Consider the following 20271-nt stretch of genomic DNA (forward strand, 5'->3'; position numbering starts at 1 on the left):
AATAGACTAAGACATTTTGAAGCATTCAGAGCAACAATTTTTAATATTTTCACCAATATCACAATTTGCCTGCGGAAACATTGAGAAACATTGAAAAACACTAAATAACATTTTTTAAAAAGTTGAAAATTGCGGTGAAGTGGCATATGACACGAGTACCAAGTACCTAACATCATCTGATTTCCGCGCATGCGCATCTGGAAGTTCTCTCCTTTCCCCCCAATGTTTCATGAAACGATGAAACTTTGACTGTGAAACATTTGAAAGTTTCAAGTGAATGTTTCAATGTTACAATGAAAGGTTTCATTGCTCACAACCCTAGTTAAAATTATATAACAGTATTTTGAGGTTATGTAATAAGTCATGTGATGAGTCATGTGATAGGTCATGTGATACTGTTTGACCGGGAAAAGGACTGCTTTTTTAAAATTTAATTTTTGAAATAAGATTGTGATATATAATACTTAGGTTTTGTATGTCAGTTCTGTAATTTATAGCATTCATTTCGTTTTTAATATAAACCATTTCAAGAGTTAACCTTTTTTCCTCATTTGGTACAATATTAAAAATTTTAATGTCTTTAATAATAAAGTTAAAGTTGTGACGGTATAGAGTAGTATGTTTGGCTAAGGCGGTGTTATCTTTATTTTTTTAATATGGATCTTTCATGCTTTCTAATTCTATCCCCTAAGTGTCTTAAAGATTGTCCAATGTTTATAGCTTTACAATTCAAGCATGGTATTCTATAGATAGTGTTTACTTCATGTAATTTATCTGTTAGATCTCTAATGGCAGGAAAAAGAATTTTATTAAAAGTATTTTCAACAGAAAAAGCAATTCGTATATTACTTTTTTTAGTGAAAATTCTGAAAAGAATTTCATCACAACCATTAATAAATGGCATTACTATAATTTTCTTCTGATCAATAGTTTTTTCATTTGTATTCATTGTTTTTTTAATAGTTTTGTAACGTTAAGCTATCTTTAGTTTTAACAGATCTATGGGGTAACAATTTTTTAATAAGGTATTTTTAATAATTTCTAAATTTTCACTGTGAAATCTACTATCTGACAATTTTATCGCTCTATCGACAAAACCAAAGACCAAACAATTTTGTTAATGGAGTTTAAAATTAATTTCCAGGATATATTTTTATACATAGATACAATATCAAGTAATACGATTGCATAGTATTTAGGTATAATAATATTATCAATTTTTTTCTTAAATTCTCAACTATCTTTAATGTGGTATTCAGTTTTGCCAACAGGTGCATTACCATTTGTACTGTGATAAAAATTATATTGATTTTCATCAATAGTTTTATTATTTTTAAGTTTTGTTAGTAGTACTGTGAGTTTAGCTTCAATTTTTCTAGTAGGATCGAAATTTAATTTTTCATATGATGTTTCATCATTTAAAAGTTGTGAGGCTTTAATAATATAATCTGCTTTATTCATTATAATATTTTTATTACTTTTGTCCGCTATGGTTGGGATAATATCTTTATTTGTTTTTAAAAAAATTTTTATTTTTTTTATTTTTTGTTTTGGTTCGAAATCTATTGTATTAAATTTATAATTATAAACCCAGTTTTGTGTCCAATATGAAATTTTATTTCTAATGTCATTTGGATTATCTACTGCAATATGTTTCATTGAATATTCTATATTAGTGATGATTTTTTCAATTGGAAAATTTTTTTTAACAAAAGGAATACCAAATTTTCCTCCTAGACTTATCACATTTTTTAAATCTTCAGGTATGATTTTATCAGTCATGTTAATAACCCATTCATTTTGATTTGTAACTATTTTACATTTTTGTTGTGATCGGAGATTTTATAATTTTTGTAGAGATTTCTCAATTAACTTGAGTGCAAATTTATTAGTATCATTAGTTGTCCAGTTTTGCAGATTGACAAAAAATTGATTCGAAGTTTTTCTAATAATTTTTTTTTAAATTAAGATGGTTTTTAATATTATTAATCTCTATACATATATCTCTAACTTCTTGCTGTAGAATTTTTTTAACTAATAAAAATATTGATTTTCCTGTAGAGTTACATACCTTTTTGGAGAAACATCTTATATTAAAGCCTTACAACTTTTAAATGATGAAACATCATATGAAAAATTAAATTTCGATCCTACTAGAAAATTTGAAGCTAAACTCACAGTACTACTAACAAAACTTAAAAATTATAAAACTATTGATGAAAATCAATATAATTTCTATCACAGTACAAATAGTAATGCACCTAAATTTTATGGTTTACATAAACTACATAAAGCAAATTGTCCTTTGCAACCTATCATTTCTTTTCCTGGTTCACCGCTACATAACATTTCTAAATGTATAGCTAAGTCTCTACAAAAAATTGTTGGCAAAACTGAATACCACATTAAAGATAGTTAAGAATTTAAGAAAAAAATTGATAATATTATTATACCAAATAACTATACAATCGTATCACTTGATATTGGATCTATGTATACAAATAAATCCTGAAAATTAATTTTAAACTCAATTAACAAAAAATGGAATGAAATAAAAGAACACACCCTTTTAAATAAAAAAGACTTTAATGCAGTTCTCAGTTTATGCCTAAAATCTTCTAATTGCAAATTCAATAATGTCTTTTATAAACAAATTTTGGGACTTCCCATGGGGTCGCCCATTTCTGCAGCAGCTGCAAACATAGTAATGGAAAGTTTTGAAAAAGAAATTTTAAATAATTTATACTATAACATTATTTTCTACTATCGATATATAGACGATACCTTAATTTGCCTTCCAAAAAATAAAGTCAATGATATTCTTGAACAATTTAACTCTATAAATGAAAAATTAAAATTCACTATTGAATTAGCAAAAGAAAATAAAATTAATGTTTTAGATTTAAAACTAGAAATAGTAGACAATAGAATTATAACAAACTGGTATAGAAACCCTGTATGGTCCGGAAGTTCTCTCAACTTTGCTTCGCATTACCCAATGTGCAATAAAATTGGTGTCATCTTTGGTTTGGTCGATAGAGCGATAAAATTGTCAGATAGTAGATTTCACAATGAAAATTTAGAAATGATTAAAAATACCTTATTAAAAAATGGTTACCTTATAGATCTGTTAAACCTAAAGATAGCTGAACGTTACAAAACTATTAAAAAACAATTAATACAAATGAAAAAACTATTGATCAGAAGAAAATTATAGTAATGCCATTTATTAATGGTTGTGATGAAATTCTTTTCAGAACTTCCACTAAAAGAAGTAATATACGAATTGCTTTATCTGTTGCAAATACTTTTAATAAAATTCTTTTTCCTGACATTAAAGATCTAACAGATAAATTACATAAAGTAAACAATATCTATAGAATACCATGCTTGAATTGTAAAGCTATATACATTGGAGAATCTTTAAGACTCTTAGAGGTTAGAATTAGAGAGCATGAAAGATCCATATTAAAAATAAAGATAACACCGCCTTAGCAAAACATGCTACTCTATACAGTCACAACTTCAACTTCGATATTAAAGACATTAAAATTTTAAATATTGAACCAAATGAGAAAAACAGATTGACTCTTGAAACGGTTTATATGAAAAAGGAAATAAACTCTATAAATTACAGAATTGACATCCAAAACCTAAGTATTATATATCACAATCTTATTTCTCAAATTAAAATTTAAAAAAGGTGTCCCTACATTTCAAAAAACTTTCAAACATTTTTTAGTGGTTATAGAGTTTCTCCAATTTACATTTACAAACAAAAAACTCTTTTAAGAACTATATTATTTTAACATGTATTTATAAATAACACTGTTATTTATAAAATGCTTTCATCTATGTTCAGTTTCCAAAACCACGTAAATATATTTTGTCTCTTTAAAGGTTTGATTTCTTCACTAAATCATGGCATGAACTTCATAAAACTATAGTGTACAATGATATTTGTAAAATATCGTGTTTTTCCAGCTCTAACAAACTTTTGTTATGAATTGCAACTACGATTTGATAAGGGTACAGATCTGTACCGAAACGCGCCATCATCTCAATAAGATGTTGAAATAAATACGCTGTCACTGGTATTAGCCACAAAATAAATAAATGCATGCATTTACCAATGCAAAACTAAAATAATTTGCTTTAAATTATTTTATCAATCAATAAATAATTAATAATTTTAATAATAATAAATGTGTGCATGTAAGTATAGAGTGCTGAGAGATAAATGGATTGTTTAGAGAGTGTCATTTTGGTGAAAATAAAAGATACAAAAGTGAAAATAAGGTAAGGACAAGTATCTGCAATAAATAAGTGGGGTTCAATAATATCAAATAAGAGTATATGTCAGGAAAATGGGAAAGTGAGGTTAGCTTTGAAAACTGTCAGTTTGATAGTAAAGGAGGGTTACTGTGTAGGGGAGGGTATTGGAAGGGATATACTACCAAGCAAGAAAACAAAATGACTTTGGTAACAAAGAGGGGGAAAGTTAGACTGACTGGAAAGAAGCTCAGTTGGGATAACGTAAGTGGTTTAAGAGTCAGAACGCACAGTGAAAACGATTTAGCAGCCATATCGGCTCTGAAAAAGAGAAAAAGGGATTTGAATGAAAGTTTAGATACATTTTTAAGTACAACGCCGTTTTATAAAAACACCAAAATGATGAGATCTCCAGTAAATAAAGAGAGAAATAGCCAAGAAGTGGCGATCCCAAAACCCAAAGGTGTCATAGGGATACGAAATATAGACTAGGCACAAAGCAGTAAAGGAGAGGGAGGAAAAGAAATGGGAGCGGGGAAGCTTGAAATGCTAATGAAGGTAATTAGAACTTTGAGTGGGGAAATAAGAGAGATAAAAAAGGGCCAAACGGGATAGAGAACATTGAGAAACAGACTCTTAATACAAACAGGGAATTAGGCGTATTTAGGAAAGAGCTGAAAGAAAGGGAGTTTGATGCGGTTGGATTAACGGAAACTAGGATAGAGGAACAAAACTGGCGGGAGTCAGGACCAATTTAGAAGTAAGGGGGGTTTGAGAGGAGTCACGAGTGGCGTACAGGAAAGGAAGATTAAAATGAAAGGAAAATAGCATAGAATTGTGACAGTATATAATGGGAAAGATATGAAAGCGTTTAGAAAAAACATAGAAGAGTGTAATGACGAAGGAGAAGAAGAAATACTAATAATGGGATGGGGGTAATTCTAAAATAGGAAGGAAAGGTAATATGCACTTGGATGAGGTGGAGGGGGAAATAGACTCGACAGACCAGTTAATAAATAGCGAGGGAAAGCCACTTCTAAGGATGGTAGAAGACAAGAGATGGTACATACATAATGGCGATAAGAAAGGGGACGAAGGAGGAGAATTTACATATGTGAGAAGCAACACGTCCAAGGTAATCGATTATGTTATTACTAATATATAGGGATGGGAGTCTGTAAATCAAATGAAAGTAGAAGCCAGGATAGAATCAGATCACCACAGAAAAGTTAGAGTTTGAGAAGATAGTATTGAGTGAAGTATGGAAGAAAATAACAGAAAAGTTCAAGAAGACTAGTGTTACAAAGAAATTTAGGAATAGATCGGGAAATGATAAAAATTCGACAAAAATTTGGTGGGAAAAAGAATGTAAGAAAAAGGAAAAAGAGGTAAAAAAAGAGTATAAACTTTGGCGGAGGGGAAGAAGGAAAAGGGAAAATTACGTCGCATCCAGGAAGCAGTATAGAGAGTTATGTTAACAGAAAGAGGAAAATAAGAAGGAGGAATTAGAGGAGGAAATAAGTCAAATTAAACCAAAAGGGGAGGCATGGAAGTTTATTAATAAAATGAGATAAGCATGGATGAATGGGGGCTGTATTTTAAAGAAATGCTTAAAAGCACGGGTGAAATAAGGGCTTACAGTTGGACGAGAAGTAAATTAGAAGATGAAAAGGAGTTGCAAGATGAAGAGATAGACGCGCAGATTGAAAGATTAAAGAAGGGCAAAGCAGGAGGCAGTGACGGGTTACGTAACGAGGCCTGGATGTACAGTAGTGGGGAAGCCGGAAGAAAGTTAAAAGAAGTAGTAAAGAGAGTATTGAAGGGTGAAGGATTTCCAGAAGAGTGGACGGAGGGATGGGTAACGTCCATTCTTAAGAAAAGAAAAAGGGGAGAAACAGAAAAATAGAGGGGAATAACATTATTGAACTCAGCTTATAAGGTATATGCAATAATAAATAACTGAGATACTATAAAAAGAAGTAGAAGCGAAAGTAATACTACCAGACAATCAGGCAGGTTTCAGAGAAGGTAGAAGTACTATAGATAATATCTACATTCTTCAATACGTGGTGGGGAAGGAACTTGAGAAAAAGGGAGAAAATTTGTTCTCATTTGTTCTTTAAAAATTTGTCTCATTTGTTCATTTAAAAGCAAGGTTCCCATACTAGAGAAGTAGTTAGAAGTAAAGAAATTGGTGTTACATGTAGCAAAGTCTAAGGTATTGGTTTTTGGGAGAACAAATAGTAGGAAGAAGGAAAGAATGATTTGGAAGTGGAGGGAAGAAGGTATTGAGGAAGTGAAGGAGTTCACATATATGGTATTTTTATTTAAGAAAAATGGGAATGTAAAAGATCATGTCAAAGAAACAGTTAAAAGAGCTGATAAAGTAATGAAGAAAGTATGGGGCATAAAGAAAAACTTATTCAAAGAAGACTACAATAGAAGAACGAGAATGTTTGAGACGCACGTACTGAATATTCTAATGTATGGAGTTGAAATATGGGGTTGAAAGAAATATGAGGAGGTGGAAAAGTTGCATGAAAAATACGTTAGATGGGCGCTAGGTTTGAACAGGTGGACGCCATGGTATACAGTTCTGAAGGAGGTTAAAAGGGAAAAAATCAAAGTGGTTGATCAAAGGAATGGGTCAAAAAAATGCACAGAAGAAGAATGAAAACACAACAAGATTTGATGGAAAAAGATAAAGCAGTTTTAAAGAAAATAATGGTAAATTAAATACGAGAAGCTAAATATGATGAGAAATATAAACGGATAAAAGTAGAGGGAATAGCAAAATATTTTGAGAGAAAAGCGGAAAGAGAATTGCAAAAAGTAATCGCGAGGGTAAGATGTGGTAATACATACTAGAATAGATACTGGTACATAGAGGAAGAAAGAAAATGCATGCTATGTGAGAGAGGTAGAGGGACTTTAAGACGTTAGCTAAATGAGAATAACAGAAGAGTTGGCAAGCGTGAAGATAAAAAGGACAAGAGGCAATGGCTATAGTTAAAGCTAGAGAGGAAAGAGAGCAAAGCGGTGACGATGAAAGAAAAAAAGCATGCATGCGATAGAGTCAGACGTATTTGCGATAGAATTAAGGCGTATTACGATAAGAATAGGCGAATTTGTGATAATGTAAGGCGGAGCGATTGAATTATAAGTTATGTTAAGTTTTAAATATTGTACATATGCCACCACGATGTAGCAGACTCGTCTGTGTATTTTTCGTTCCTAGTCGCCAAAATAAATCGTTCATTATTAGTTCATAAGTTTCAATTGAAATTAATAAAAAAAATATATTTAGTCAATCATTCAAATAACATTGGTGAATATTTTCAAATAAAAATAATATGAATCTTTCGTTTGCCAATATGGGAATTTTAGATTTCCAAAAGTTATGAGTTATTAATAAATGTATAGCCTTTAGGGCCAATTTGTACTTCGAATTTCCAATAAAATAGGTTCGAATCGGCAGTTTCTTAAACTGGCTATAAACCCTCCACCTGTATAGCGTACGGGTGAACGTATAGATAAATTATCAGTTTTTTCCCATTGTTCAAACCCCTTTATTTTAATATTTTTTATTTTAGTTGTTCTTTTCCAAATTTATTGTACAATTATTACATAATATTTCTGGAATATGAAAAGTTGACATAATCCATCTTGAACTCTAAAAGAAGAAATACCTCAAAGAATAAATAAATAAGTTCATAACATTTAAAAGATAGGCATACTCTGATCATTCCAGACTATATGAATTTCCAGTCGCCCATGAAAATTTTAACAGTCGCTTTTTTGGACCACTGTAATATTCATACAACTGCATTTTTGAAGCTGAAACCTTAATAATCAAGACATTGCAAATTGCAAACCTTTGTGATTTAATTATTCGAGGCACTTTACGTATGGGCAATTCTTAGTAACTCTCAAATTTGACGTCCTGCTTATTTTTAATAAGGAAATTTTTTAATCATCATATTCCTATTTTATTAAGAAATAACATATATATTTCAAACATTCTAAATGAAGTAAAATCCACTTCCTGTGGTTTATTTTAATTTGCCCAAAGTTAACAAGTATTTCTCCACATAATAACTTATTAGACGCATAGTATTTTCAGCATTATTCTTGTTGTGAAAAAAATGAAATATAGTCTGAAATTCATATTTTTACGATTATAAACTATTACCGCTTCAGAGCAATAATTGATATCGTTCCTTCTAAGTGCAACAAATTATACTTTTAGTATATAAATGTTCATTTTGTGTATAAAACACCTTTATATGTATACATTTTTGATCATTTGTAAAGTTTACTTACGAGAAGTTAGGTGAAATTTAATACTTACGAGAATTTTGGGGAAGCAGAGAGGGGAGAAAGGAAAAAGAAGTGGCGGTTGTGAAACTGGAGAGCTGGGAAGAGAAGAAAGATGAGGATTTCTGAAGATGTATCGAGGCATTTGATGTTGTTGGACTGGTAGGGATAAGGTAGATAGAAAGAAGTATGATAAAATAGAGCCAAACCTGCCAAGGGGATAAAGGTGGAGACTCTGGGAGGTGTTCAGTCTGCAAAGGAAAGGAAGGGCTTGTGGGGGAATTATAACGTAGGTTAGAGATAGATTAGAGGAAGAAGTTCATTAAGGGGGAGAAAGGGTCGTGAAAACGAGGGCAGTAAAGATAGGAGGGGTCACGTATGGGAGGGGGGGCTTTAATTCAAGAATGGGAAGGAAAGGAGGCCTTTGCAGTAAATGGAAGAGTTTTTAAAGGAAATCGAAGGATGAGATAATAAATAAGTAGGTGGAGATACTAAGGGTCTGGATAGAGGATAGAGGCTGAACCGTGGTGGATGATATGGCAATAAGGTAAGAAGGGAGAGAATACACATGCACAAATAAGATAAAGTATTTAGTATTATGAAGTTTCGACGGGAGAGAGGGTAAGCTGGACGAGGAAGGCGATAGAAAAGTATCAGGAGCAGTTAGGGAAGATACGCTTTGAAGGGGAGTGGGTGGAAGAGGTATGGGTGGATTCGAAAGAGAAAGTGAAATGGTATGTGCAAAATAAGATATTAAGAAAGAAGAAGAAAGAAAAGGTAAGGCCGTGTGGAGATAAAGAATGTAAAAAGATGAAAAGGAAGGTGACGAGGAAGTCCAAAGAGTGAAAAGAGGAAACTGCGGGAAAGGAGGAGTAGGCACAAATGAGGAAGGGGTTTAGTTTGATGCGTAAGAAAAAAAAGAGGAAAAAGAGAAAGATCTGGAAGAGAAGTTGGGAAGCGTTAAACTGGAAGATAATATATAGGTTTATGAAGCGTAGAGTTAAGATAGGCGAGAGCATAGGGGGTGAAGAGTGGAGAGAGTTTTTAAAAGAATTGTTTCAGGGCTTAACTTCACAGAAGAGAGATAATGAGAGTAGAAGACCGAAGGTGACAGAGAAGAAGGAGTTGAGTGACGTGCAGATAGAGAGATAGATAATGAAGTTAAGAAGGTCAAAGGCAGCAGGGGTGGACGGGGTAGGGAAGGAAGCGTGGCTCTTTAGTACACAAGAGTCCTGTTTCGGGGGAAAGGGAGAGTGGATGTTCATATAAAAAGCAAAGTGAAAAGGGCAAATGTAACGATGATGCAGGCGTGGGAGCTAGGAAACAAGTTGCTCGCAGATGATTTTAAAAGGAGAATGAGATTCTTCGAGTCACTACTGATGAGTGTCTTATTTTATGGAGTGGAAGTGTTGGGATGGAAGAAAAGTGACGAGGTAAATGGGATACATGAGAGTTATGTAAAGTTAATACTGGGGTTGGCACGGAATACGCCTAATTATATTCTAAGTTGGTTAAGAAGTGTTTGTAAGAGAAGGAGAACAAGAGAGGGGGTGGGAAAATAGTGGTTATAAGGGACAATTATTTTAAAACGAGTGGAATGCAGATGGAGGAAGTGAGGAAGATGCACGAGGAAGGAAGGGAGGTATATGAGATGGTTAAGAAAAACGGCATGGAGACAGAGAAGGCCACAGAGTAGGAGAGAATAAGAGAGTCAAAGTTTAACAGGAACTATGGGTGAATTATTTCAAGGGAGAGAGCGCAATATTTATGTGAAAAAGGAGAGAAAGGAAGTCAGGAGCTTATAGCTAGGATGAGATTTTGGGGCATGGTGGTTTCTAATATATTCTGGCTTTCTAGGAAGAAGAGGGTATGTGGATTGTGCGTGAAGGTGGATGCAAGAGTGGAACACTGTTTCAAGCAGTGTGGAGTAGTGGAAAGGAGTGGGATAAGCATATAGCTTTTCATGCATGGGAGACGGGACCAAAGGGCAGTAGAATGGTTGAAGGGGGTGTATAGAAAGATGGAGAAAAAGAGAAGGAAGGAGATAGAGAAGTGAAGCAGAATATATTGAAAACAGGAGGGAAAGTACATGTAGGGAAAATCTAAATATTGTAAGTAGTAGATAATTATAAGGTATTAGCTGCAGATGCAAAGTTTCACCATGCGAAGCAAAGCGAGAAAGTAGGTACATGCATGCGTGGCGAAGTAAAGCGAGGAAAGTAAGGCAGTAAAAGTGAGCGGTCTTAGAGTAAGGTGTGGATGGATTTTATTTTTGAAAGGTTAATTTTAAAGAAAATTCTATAACAAATGGAAGTGCAAGCAAGTCAATTTATCAAGGCCAGCATGATGAAACATAAACGTTTATATATCTATAGATCCCGACGCGGTGCTACTTAGTCTCCTCTAAAACCATTTAAAAAATATTCTCTTTTAATTTGATAATGTCTCTTAATAAAATCAACTATAAGTTTCCAGCTGGTAATACATTTTTATAAATGAATACAATAGAGTATAATAAAGTACAATGATATGAAAATTGTAATTTTTGGTAAAAACTTCTGATTACTTCTAAAATTTAATAAAACTGTTTGAGCTAAAGCAACATTTTTTTAAGTACAGTTTTGTCTTTGTTGTCATTTTTCAACGTTTTTAATTATTGATTGAAAACCAGCGGAAAAGTGGAAATATATCATTAGAATAAAATGTAAAATAAATTTTAAAATTCTGTAAAAATGTCCGAATTCTAGAAAACATGGTAAATTCGAGTAAGCTTTTTTCCATTATTTAAAAAAATGGTTAAAAATAGTACAAAACTGTGAAAAAAAATCTAGTTAAAACTACCGTTTATTTTTCTAATTTCTACACTTTAACCAAATTCCACAACTAGGGGAAGTGAGTCTATAACGGCTAGTTTAGAATTGAAAAGAAGATTACTTTTGATTATTAAATATTAGGTAACAAGAAATTATACCACTTGGGTAGTTAAAATGGCCACCTAAATTAAACAATTATAAACTTTCTTATTTTCTAATAAATTTTGTTAGTAAATTTGTTAAATGATTTTTAACAGTATTTTATGTGTGAGGATAACTTTTCTGTATCAGAAATATGATATTATAACAACATTTTATAAAGTAAAAGCCTCACCTCATTCTTAGTCGCAGACATAGATATTTATCAAGGGTTTTACATGAGTGAATTTCCCTTTCGCCATTTTTAAAACTAAATTAAGATTTAAAATAAATAAATACTGAATGTACTACTAGTGTACGTAGTTATAATTTGGCGGATAGAAAACAGAGCCCTTTATCGTTTGTCATAGTCTTAGATTTAAGGTCCGACCTTAAAAATCAATTTTCTTATGTAATACGCATGAACTACATTTCGAGGCGTTTTAACGATAGAATGCCAACGCACGCGATCGACTAGATCATACTTAACCAAAAACATAAACAATAAAAAGCTAACCAAGAAGTAAGAACTAGAAAGTTTTTGATCGCGTATTTGGACAAGATGATGCTAGAAGTTGGCCAAAACTAGAAGATGCTCGCTCGTTCCATCAAAACATTCAAGTGCTATCTCGAGCGAGTAAAGCACGAAGGTGCCACTTCTCGCTTATAATCTAAACGAGAGAAGTGGCAACCTTCATGCTCTGCTCGCCCGAGATAGAACTTTCATGATTTGATGAAGCGAGTGAGAACCTTTTAATTTTGACCATCTTCTAGCCTCATCTTGCTCAATTACGCGAGCAAGACTTTCTAGCGCTAACTTCTCGGTTAGTTTTTTATTGCTTTTATTTTTGGTTAAGTACCGTCAAGTCATGTCGCATGCGTTGGCACCCTACCGTTAGGACGCCTCGATTTGAATATTTTTATGTATTTTGGCCTCAATTCCATTTTAAACGGAAACGTGATTATTGAATAGAGCAATTTGTAATTTAATATTTTTTACAAAAAAGACACCATTTCAAATGTTCATGTTAAGTTTAAAACTTGCCGTTTTGAACAAAAAATTATTTATATATCATAAATTTTTCTGATCTATTGTCATGTTTGTATTAAACAACTATTATAACCTGTATTGAAGGCAACGATATTTGCTTATATTTATTAATTTGAATAAAAATATTGATGTCTTAGGTTAGAACGTTTATATCCATACTTTTATTTTTGGGTTAGAAGTATTATAATTTATACAAACAAAATTGTTCTTCTTCGCGTAAGTTTACATTTTGCATGACAGCTGACTGATTGTATTTTGCACCATTTTATCGCCTGATCATTTCGGCGCACCGCGCCGCGTGGTTAATGCGGAGGAGTCGGAAGTTTCAACCACATAACCCACTCGCCGTTTTAGACAACTGGCAGTACTTTTATATTTGGTTTATTTTTAATTAATATATGTATTATTTGACATTGGTAAATACTAATATAACAGCTTACTCTGTGAACTATAAATTAGTATAAACAACAATCAAAATAATATAAGTGAATATACATAATATTATCTCTAAAGCCCAATAAAAAATGTTAACACAATAAAGTCCAAAACTATTATCGTGTTCTTATATTTGACTTTAAATACTTGATACTTCAAATCGCCTATACAATATTTGAATTCAATTCATTAATATATTTTTATTAAAAAACGACAATAACCTGGCTTTCCTAATGTATTATTAAAGATTGGCCATATTATCACACTGGCCGTTTTAGACCCACATTCCATAATTAAAAACTTTAAAAAATAATTAAGATTTTCAAATCATTACACTTTATTGAAATTTATTGTTTTTTCTTGTGAAAATACATTTCCACTTTTACAGAATTCAATAAATTGATAACAATTTTTACAAAAAATTACAATTTTCACATTGTTTTACTTTACTGTATGTTACTTTTTTTATTGTGAAAATAGATTTTCATCAGGGTTCTACTATAGTAACCTTGTTGAATGAACCACATTTTGTTAAGTCAACAAAAGTTTTTTGGAATAACCATAATTTTGTTGGGGAAAACAAAAAATTTTGTTGCTCTTATGACAACTAAATTCTTTTTCTCCACAACTAAGTATTTTTCTCAGCGAAAATTTATTTCGCTGATTGAGGCATGTTGAAAACTTTATTCTCTTGATGTACTTTCTACAATGAAAAGCACATTGACTCTGTCTCATATCATCAAAAAAACCGTGTGCAATTCAACTTCTTTACTAACCTGAAGAGACGCTTCTGAAGGCGAGCATTCTCGACTTCCGGTCGGCAGAAGATCGCCCTGTTCTGCCATCACTTCTGATCTGATGTACCCGTTATTACCCTCCGACATCATCTTCAATTTCAATTCCTTTCCTTCTTCCTCTCCTTCCCCACCTTCGATTTCTCCTTTCCTTCAATTTTTATGATATCTAACAATTACACACTCCTTTATAGAGGTCACACCAATATTAGTTATTTTTCTTCTCAACCTTTTCGCACAACACCCTAGTTTTTAATCCTTAAAGAATAGCATTATATCGAGGGAAAAATATTTCAGTCTCTGAGGGTGAGAAAATAACAGACTGACTACCTTAATACCTCTCGATCCACGTGTTTGATGGTCGAGCGTTTCCACACACGAGAACCTACGCGAAGCGAGGGAAAGTTTACTGAATCTATAAAGGGGATCTGCCGAAAAACGAAGCCTTCACCAGTCGAGGTTGTACGTGCAATAATAAATAGAAAAATTACATGCAAACGGAGAAATGCATTCTTTGACTTGTCCGTCCGGTTTGTGTTGAAACTGAGAGTACCTACAATTTTATTTATATCTCGAGATGCATTGGTTAATCGAAGGAACTGATTTTCCAGTGAGAGAAACAACACTCCTCCTTCGAGTTTAAGATTGTTTTCTTTGCTTACTGTTAGTTTAAAGTTTAGTGATGTATATAAATTATATCTGTTTATTTTGATAGAATTTAAAAAAACTAGTATTTAGCTAGTTTATTATTTCTCTTTCGGCTCACTTATTATTCTTTTCTTGAGACTCACTGGCTGGCTGAATCTTCGAGTTCGATTCACCCCCTTTACGAGCTGGTATCACGGTTCTTTGACCGAGATACTTTCGAACCAATCACCAACTACGTGACCTCTTACATCCCGTCAAGATGCGACCCTGGTCTGCTGATCAAGGGTCTGACACAACTTGTCTGGTAGCTTAGAGTCCATGAGCAAGATCCAACCATCGTAAACAAATTTTTGAAAACGGATTTCAGGTGCAGACAAGGTGAGGACTCAATCTTTGTCTTAATTTATCAAACTTATCTCAACTTATCTCTCTTATCCAAGATCCTCTAATTCAAGCAGTATGTGAATTAAAAACAAAATCTAGATCATGCTTTATGCTAGAAGATGATTCAAAATAAAAAGTTACACGAAGTCCAAAGAGTTTCGAGTAGATATTATGTGGTTTCCTCTTTTCTTGATGTTTCTCTAATTCTTTTTCGTATCTTTTTCAATTTTTGTTTTCGGTTGATATCACGCGAGATCTTGCGTAAATAAGTAACGAATGCCCGTGGCGGCGGTGGTCGGTGCCGGACTGAACATCAGCACGTTGCTGTCGCACAGTCTCTACTACCACCATCGCCATCACAAACATCAACATCAGGGAGTAGCACACTTCTGCTTCTTTTCCCATGCAATATACCCATTTCTGGTACCTGCAGGTCGATACCACGCATGCGCTTGGGGGGATGAAACCAGTGTTTGGTGGATTTATAAGAATCGTCTCGTTTAGGGAACGAATTTCCAAGTTCGTAAATCCACTTCTGGAGGAGCTCTTCTAGGCTTTTCATTCATTCTTTTGTATTATTCTTCGAAAAATACATTGAATGAATAAATATTACGTAATAAAATATTAAACATAGGTCCACGACAAGTCTTTTAGAACCTTCTGTTTTTTAAAGAGGCGCATGTTTAGTAACAAAGTAGCACGTTATATTAATTCATGTTACTTGCAAACTTACTATTTTTAAATTAAAGTAACATTAAGGCGTATGGAATGTTTTAAAATTAATTGCCGGATCTTAATTACAATTTTTTGTAATCTTTTAATGTAATAAGAAAGAGGCGTGAAGGGAACAATATACTTCAGAATGTACGTAAATATGCATTTTTTATTTTTGAAAAAAGTCACCATAAAAATCCACCTTTTCGGATGTGAAGATTTTGGAACTGAATTGCATAACAAACGATAGCTACGTTTCCAGTTAAGGTTGAGTAAAGTTTTATTTTTACCTTAATATAATATAATATTATTTTAAAATCTCTTAAGCTGACTGAATATATCATAATCTGTGTTTCATAATTAAATTGATTGAGAATATTCTTCATATCATGCATACTGCATACTGAATAGATTTAACTTCAAAAGTTCTCCAAAATTTTAAACCATGCAAATATACCTGTACGATAAACCATTATTTTTCCCGATAAAAATATTAAATATAATTTTTTAATTTTAAATTTCGATCATTTTTAATTTAGGAAATTAACCACGTGAATTAAATTTAATTTCGGGCTTTAAATTATGTCATATTGGGAATCTAATAATTTCGACAATTGGACATTTTTGAATTTTCTCAGTAACATTAAGATAATTTCAGGAAAAGTCAGTTACAAATTTTGTTTTGAGTAACGGCACTTTATATCGTTACAGGTAACAGAAAATTACAAAATTTCGAAATATAAAGTAAATTTGTGAAAACTCTATCAAAATATCGTAATTTTATGAAAAATTTCGGAAAATTCAGATACAAATTTCTTTTTAATGTGCCGTTACGTATAAAAGTATCATAAATTATGTCAAATTTTCCGTTACTTTTTTTAAGTTAGGACTTCGTAAAATTCAGAATATTCTCTACAGTGTATATTTACAGGGTATGTATGCGGAATATGGAATATATCATGAATTTTACGGGTCTGTTTTGAATCATTTTACTTATGAATAATTCCTGAAAACAAAATCAAGAATCTAACGACCAAATTTGGACAAACACCATAAAAAGTTCTCATTGCAATCTGAAAAAGAGAAAAAAAACAACTTCCTTCTCCTAAAAAAGAAAAGAAAAAATCTTCCCTCTTTCTGGCCAGAAGTAAAAATGAGGAAAGAAAAATGAGAAGGCAACCAACCAAAGATTCTTGATTTTGTTTTTAGGAATTATTCACATTAACTTGATTATTGGACGTTAAATAGGATTTTAAATTTCATTTTAATCTCATTTAAATACCTTAAATTTTAATTTTACTTATTAACTAATTTTGCCTCTTTTGCTTTTTCTGCTTTATCTTCTTCGATATACAGTTACTATTACTTAGTAAAGTAAGAAGTAAAATTACTCAAAACAGATTTGAAAAAATCATAGTTTCATTATTTTTGAAATATAATACTTTAGGGAGAACTAAAATCACTGGATATTTCTCTCACAACACTATAAGCCCAAAAGATAATACAAAAAATCGAACTAAATTTTAAAGAAATCAAACGAAGACCGAAATCTATGAAAAAATTATTAAGTAAAAAACAGAATAAAAGTATATTATTTAATTATTTTTCAATTTGCACAGAAATAAAGTGGTTGAACCCCGCACAGGCAACGTAGGCAGCTTCCTGGGTAGCAATTTATAAGGGGTGGCAAAATTTTGAACGTTGATTCCATATGATTCATAATCATAATTTGTCATCAATAATATTATTCGATAACAAAGAAATTCAATCCTCTTATCAATAATGTACCCTCCTGATGAACTCTTAATTAATCATTTGAAAAAAACTATGGAGGGTGGGGGAGCGGCATCTCCGCAAATGCCTAGGGCGGTAAATTCTCTTAATCCGCGATTGGCAATTATACTTGATGAATTTTTACAAAAACAATTTGTTTGAATTTTTTAAAATGATAAGTTATTTTTAACAGAATGCAACGAGGAAAATTGTAAAAAATGTTTCAAATTAAAAAATGAGTCATTATGTATTTAAATTATTTAAAAATAAGGATATGTTATAAAGATATTAAAAAAATATATCAAATGTCAGATATCTATTGTTAGAAAAACAATTTTGATTAAAAATAAGTTTTTTTACATTCTTATCAGAGAAGTTATTAGATTTCTGTAAAATTTGACCCCCCCCACCCCATTTTTGTCAAGTGTCCACGTTTTGAGACCCCCTGAATCCGAAAAACAGGTTTTTGCAAATGTGTCTGCCTGCCTGTATGTCTGCCTGCATGTCTGTCTGTATGTATGTATATCTGTCCGTGAACACGGTAACTTTTGAAAAAATTAATCTATCAGATTGCATTTTGGTGCACTTGTTTAGTGACTTAAACTAAAGGTCAAGTTCGTTAGCCAGCCATTTTGGATAAAAATTCAAAAAGTGGGCACGTTTTGAATATTTTTGAGACCTCTTTTTTCAAAATTCAAAAATTCTCTGTACGGTTATTCATAGTATTCAACAAGTCGAACAATTTATCCTCATGACTTTTTTCAAAAAATCAAAAATTACCAGAGTTATAGCATTTACAAAATTAAAAAAAACACTTAAATGAACATTTTATGCCAAATAACGCATGATATGAAAAACAGTCAAGAGAAGAAAAATGTTGCTTTTTGAATGCCCTACGAGATTATCATAACAACTTTTTGAATTTTCTTGCAAAATAAAAAATTCAAATTTTGACAGCATTCGAAATAAAAAAGAATCCTACAATTACATTTGTCGGCCAAACTGTGCGAAATACTACAAATTTGTTCTTAACCACTTTTTGAAAGGTTGCGTAGTTTTGGCTTTAATTATGAAAACAGTCTTTAACAGTAAAAAAAAAGTGCCTGCTGCGGCGGCACTTTCTTACCACTACTTTTGTCTTATAATATCTTTTTCGTCTCGTGTGTGGAGTTTCAAAAAATTTAACTTTTCATGTTTTTGATGCTATTTTTTATGATTTAACCTAAAAACAAAACTATCCAAAAATGATTTGTGAGAAATAAATCATTTTTACATTTTCATCACAGAAGGTATTAGATTTGTATAACATTTGCCCCCCCCCCCCCACCTAGTGTTTGTCAGTAGGTTCATGTTTTGAGAATCCCTGAATCCGAAAAACAGGTTTTTACGAATGTGTCTATCTGTATGTCTCTCTGTCTGTCTGTGACCACGATAACTTTTGAAAAAAATTAATCTATCAGATTGGCTTTTGGTACACTCTTTTAGTGTCCTAAGCTAAATGCCAAGTTCGTTAGTCAGACATTTTGGATAAAAATACTAAAAGTGAGCCCATTTAAAAAATTTTAGAGTAGACATTTTTTCAAGATTCTTAAATTCTGTGTACAATTGTTCATAGTACTTGAAAAGAAAAATGTCACTTCTCGATAGCTCTACAAGATCATCATATGCTCGGTCCAACTTGTGCGCCACTGGTCGGGCCAACCAGCTAAATGATAACGGTCAATCGCCTTCGGCTTCTCTACGTCGGGCCAACATTTGGTCCCATATATGGGCCATCTATCAAGATGACGCACGCTTTAACGCTTTAAAAAATCTTCCTCATCCAGGATTCGAACCCTAAATACATTAGTGTATTTTACCGCGTACTCTAACCACTCAGCTATCGTAGCACTTGAAGTTTGTTTACAAAAACTATATGTTGTGTTTTCTTCATAGATTAATTTGGAAAGAGGCTTGACAAATTGGGAAGCTATACTTTAAAAATATTCAGTGTTCGAAGCTTTTTTAGAATTTAAAAAATTTTCAGGATTTAAAATTAAATTTATTATATATTAAAATAGATACATTTTGAATATGCAACATTATTCAATTAATAATTCTGAATGTTTCATTTCAACTTTCTTAATTATGATATTGTGTCACAAATTAAAAAAGGTTTTTCATTTTTGTTGATTTGAAACCAAAGTTGATAGTTTCAAAGATATCTAAATAATAAATATTTAACCTTAAACGTCTTTATTTTTGGTTGAGAATTTTTAATGGCTTATTTTGAATATTTATATATTTCTATGAGTAACACACCAATCCGACTGAAAGCAAATCTAGCGAAATGAAGTAGGTTATTTAAACCCAATTTTACGGGCACATGTAACGTCGGCGGACAGGCCAAATCTTGACCACAGTTGGGCCGACTGCAGTTTCACGGTCTTTTTGTATCAATTAACCAGAGTTTATCCGATGGTCTGCTCATACTCGGGCCAATGTTTAACCGACCATCGGATGCATCAAGGTGACTTATGTCAATCCGACTGTTGTATCCAGAGTCGGACCGACCGCATTATTGAGGTCGTAACGAACAATCTGCCACAATTAATCCGATTGTCATACCATAATTGGGCCAGAATTGGGCTGACTGTCGGCTTTTCGCTCGCCGCCGACGTCTGACGCCAACGTCGGTCCGACCATGGCCGATGGTCAAGCTCTGGCATTCGACCGAATTTCTCACCTGGGTAATTATTATTCAATAAACAATAAATAAAAGTAGCGAAGTGTACTTCAAGTGTAATTCAAACATTACAATTTGTCTCTTTCATGTTTGCTTTGCGGTATCCAAAAGTGCACCAAACTCTCGCGTTTAGTCACTCCGTCCTCAGCCTTCATAGAACTGCTGGCTCCCACAGTTTCTCAGGCGAGCAGAGTGAGAGCGGTTGCG

The 20271-nt window shown here is 32.4% G+C and overlaps 1 protein-coding gene across 1 annotated transcript in view; it reads right to left on the minus strand.

Moving 5' to 3' along the window:
• LOC117182630 (neprilysin-1-like) overlaps nt 1-15168 on the minus strand; it is a 132926-nt gene extending 117758 nt beyond the window's left edge. Inside the window, exon 1 of the mRNA XM_033375733.1 lies at nt 13803-15168. Within this exon, the coding sequence (XP_033231624.1) occupies nt 13803-13913 (111 nt within the window). The 5' untranslated portion in view covers nt 13914-15168. The remainder of the gene's footprint in view (nt 1-13802) is intronic.
• Between the last annotated feature and the right edge of the window lie 5103 nt (nt 15169-20271).

This window comes from Belonocnema kinseyi, chromosome 2 (assembly GCF_010883055.1).
Source record: "Belonocnema kinseyi isolate 2016_QV_RU_SX_M_011 chromosome 2, B_treatae_v1, whole genome shotgun sequence".
NCBI classification, from domain to species: Eukaryota; Metazoa; Arthropoda; class Insecta; order Hymenoptera; family Cynipidae; genus Belonocnema; species Belonocnema kinseyi.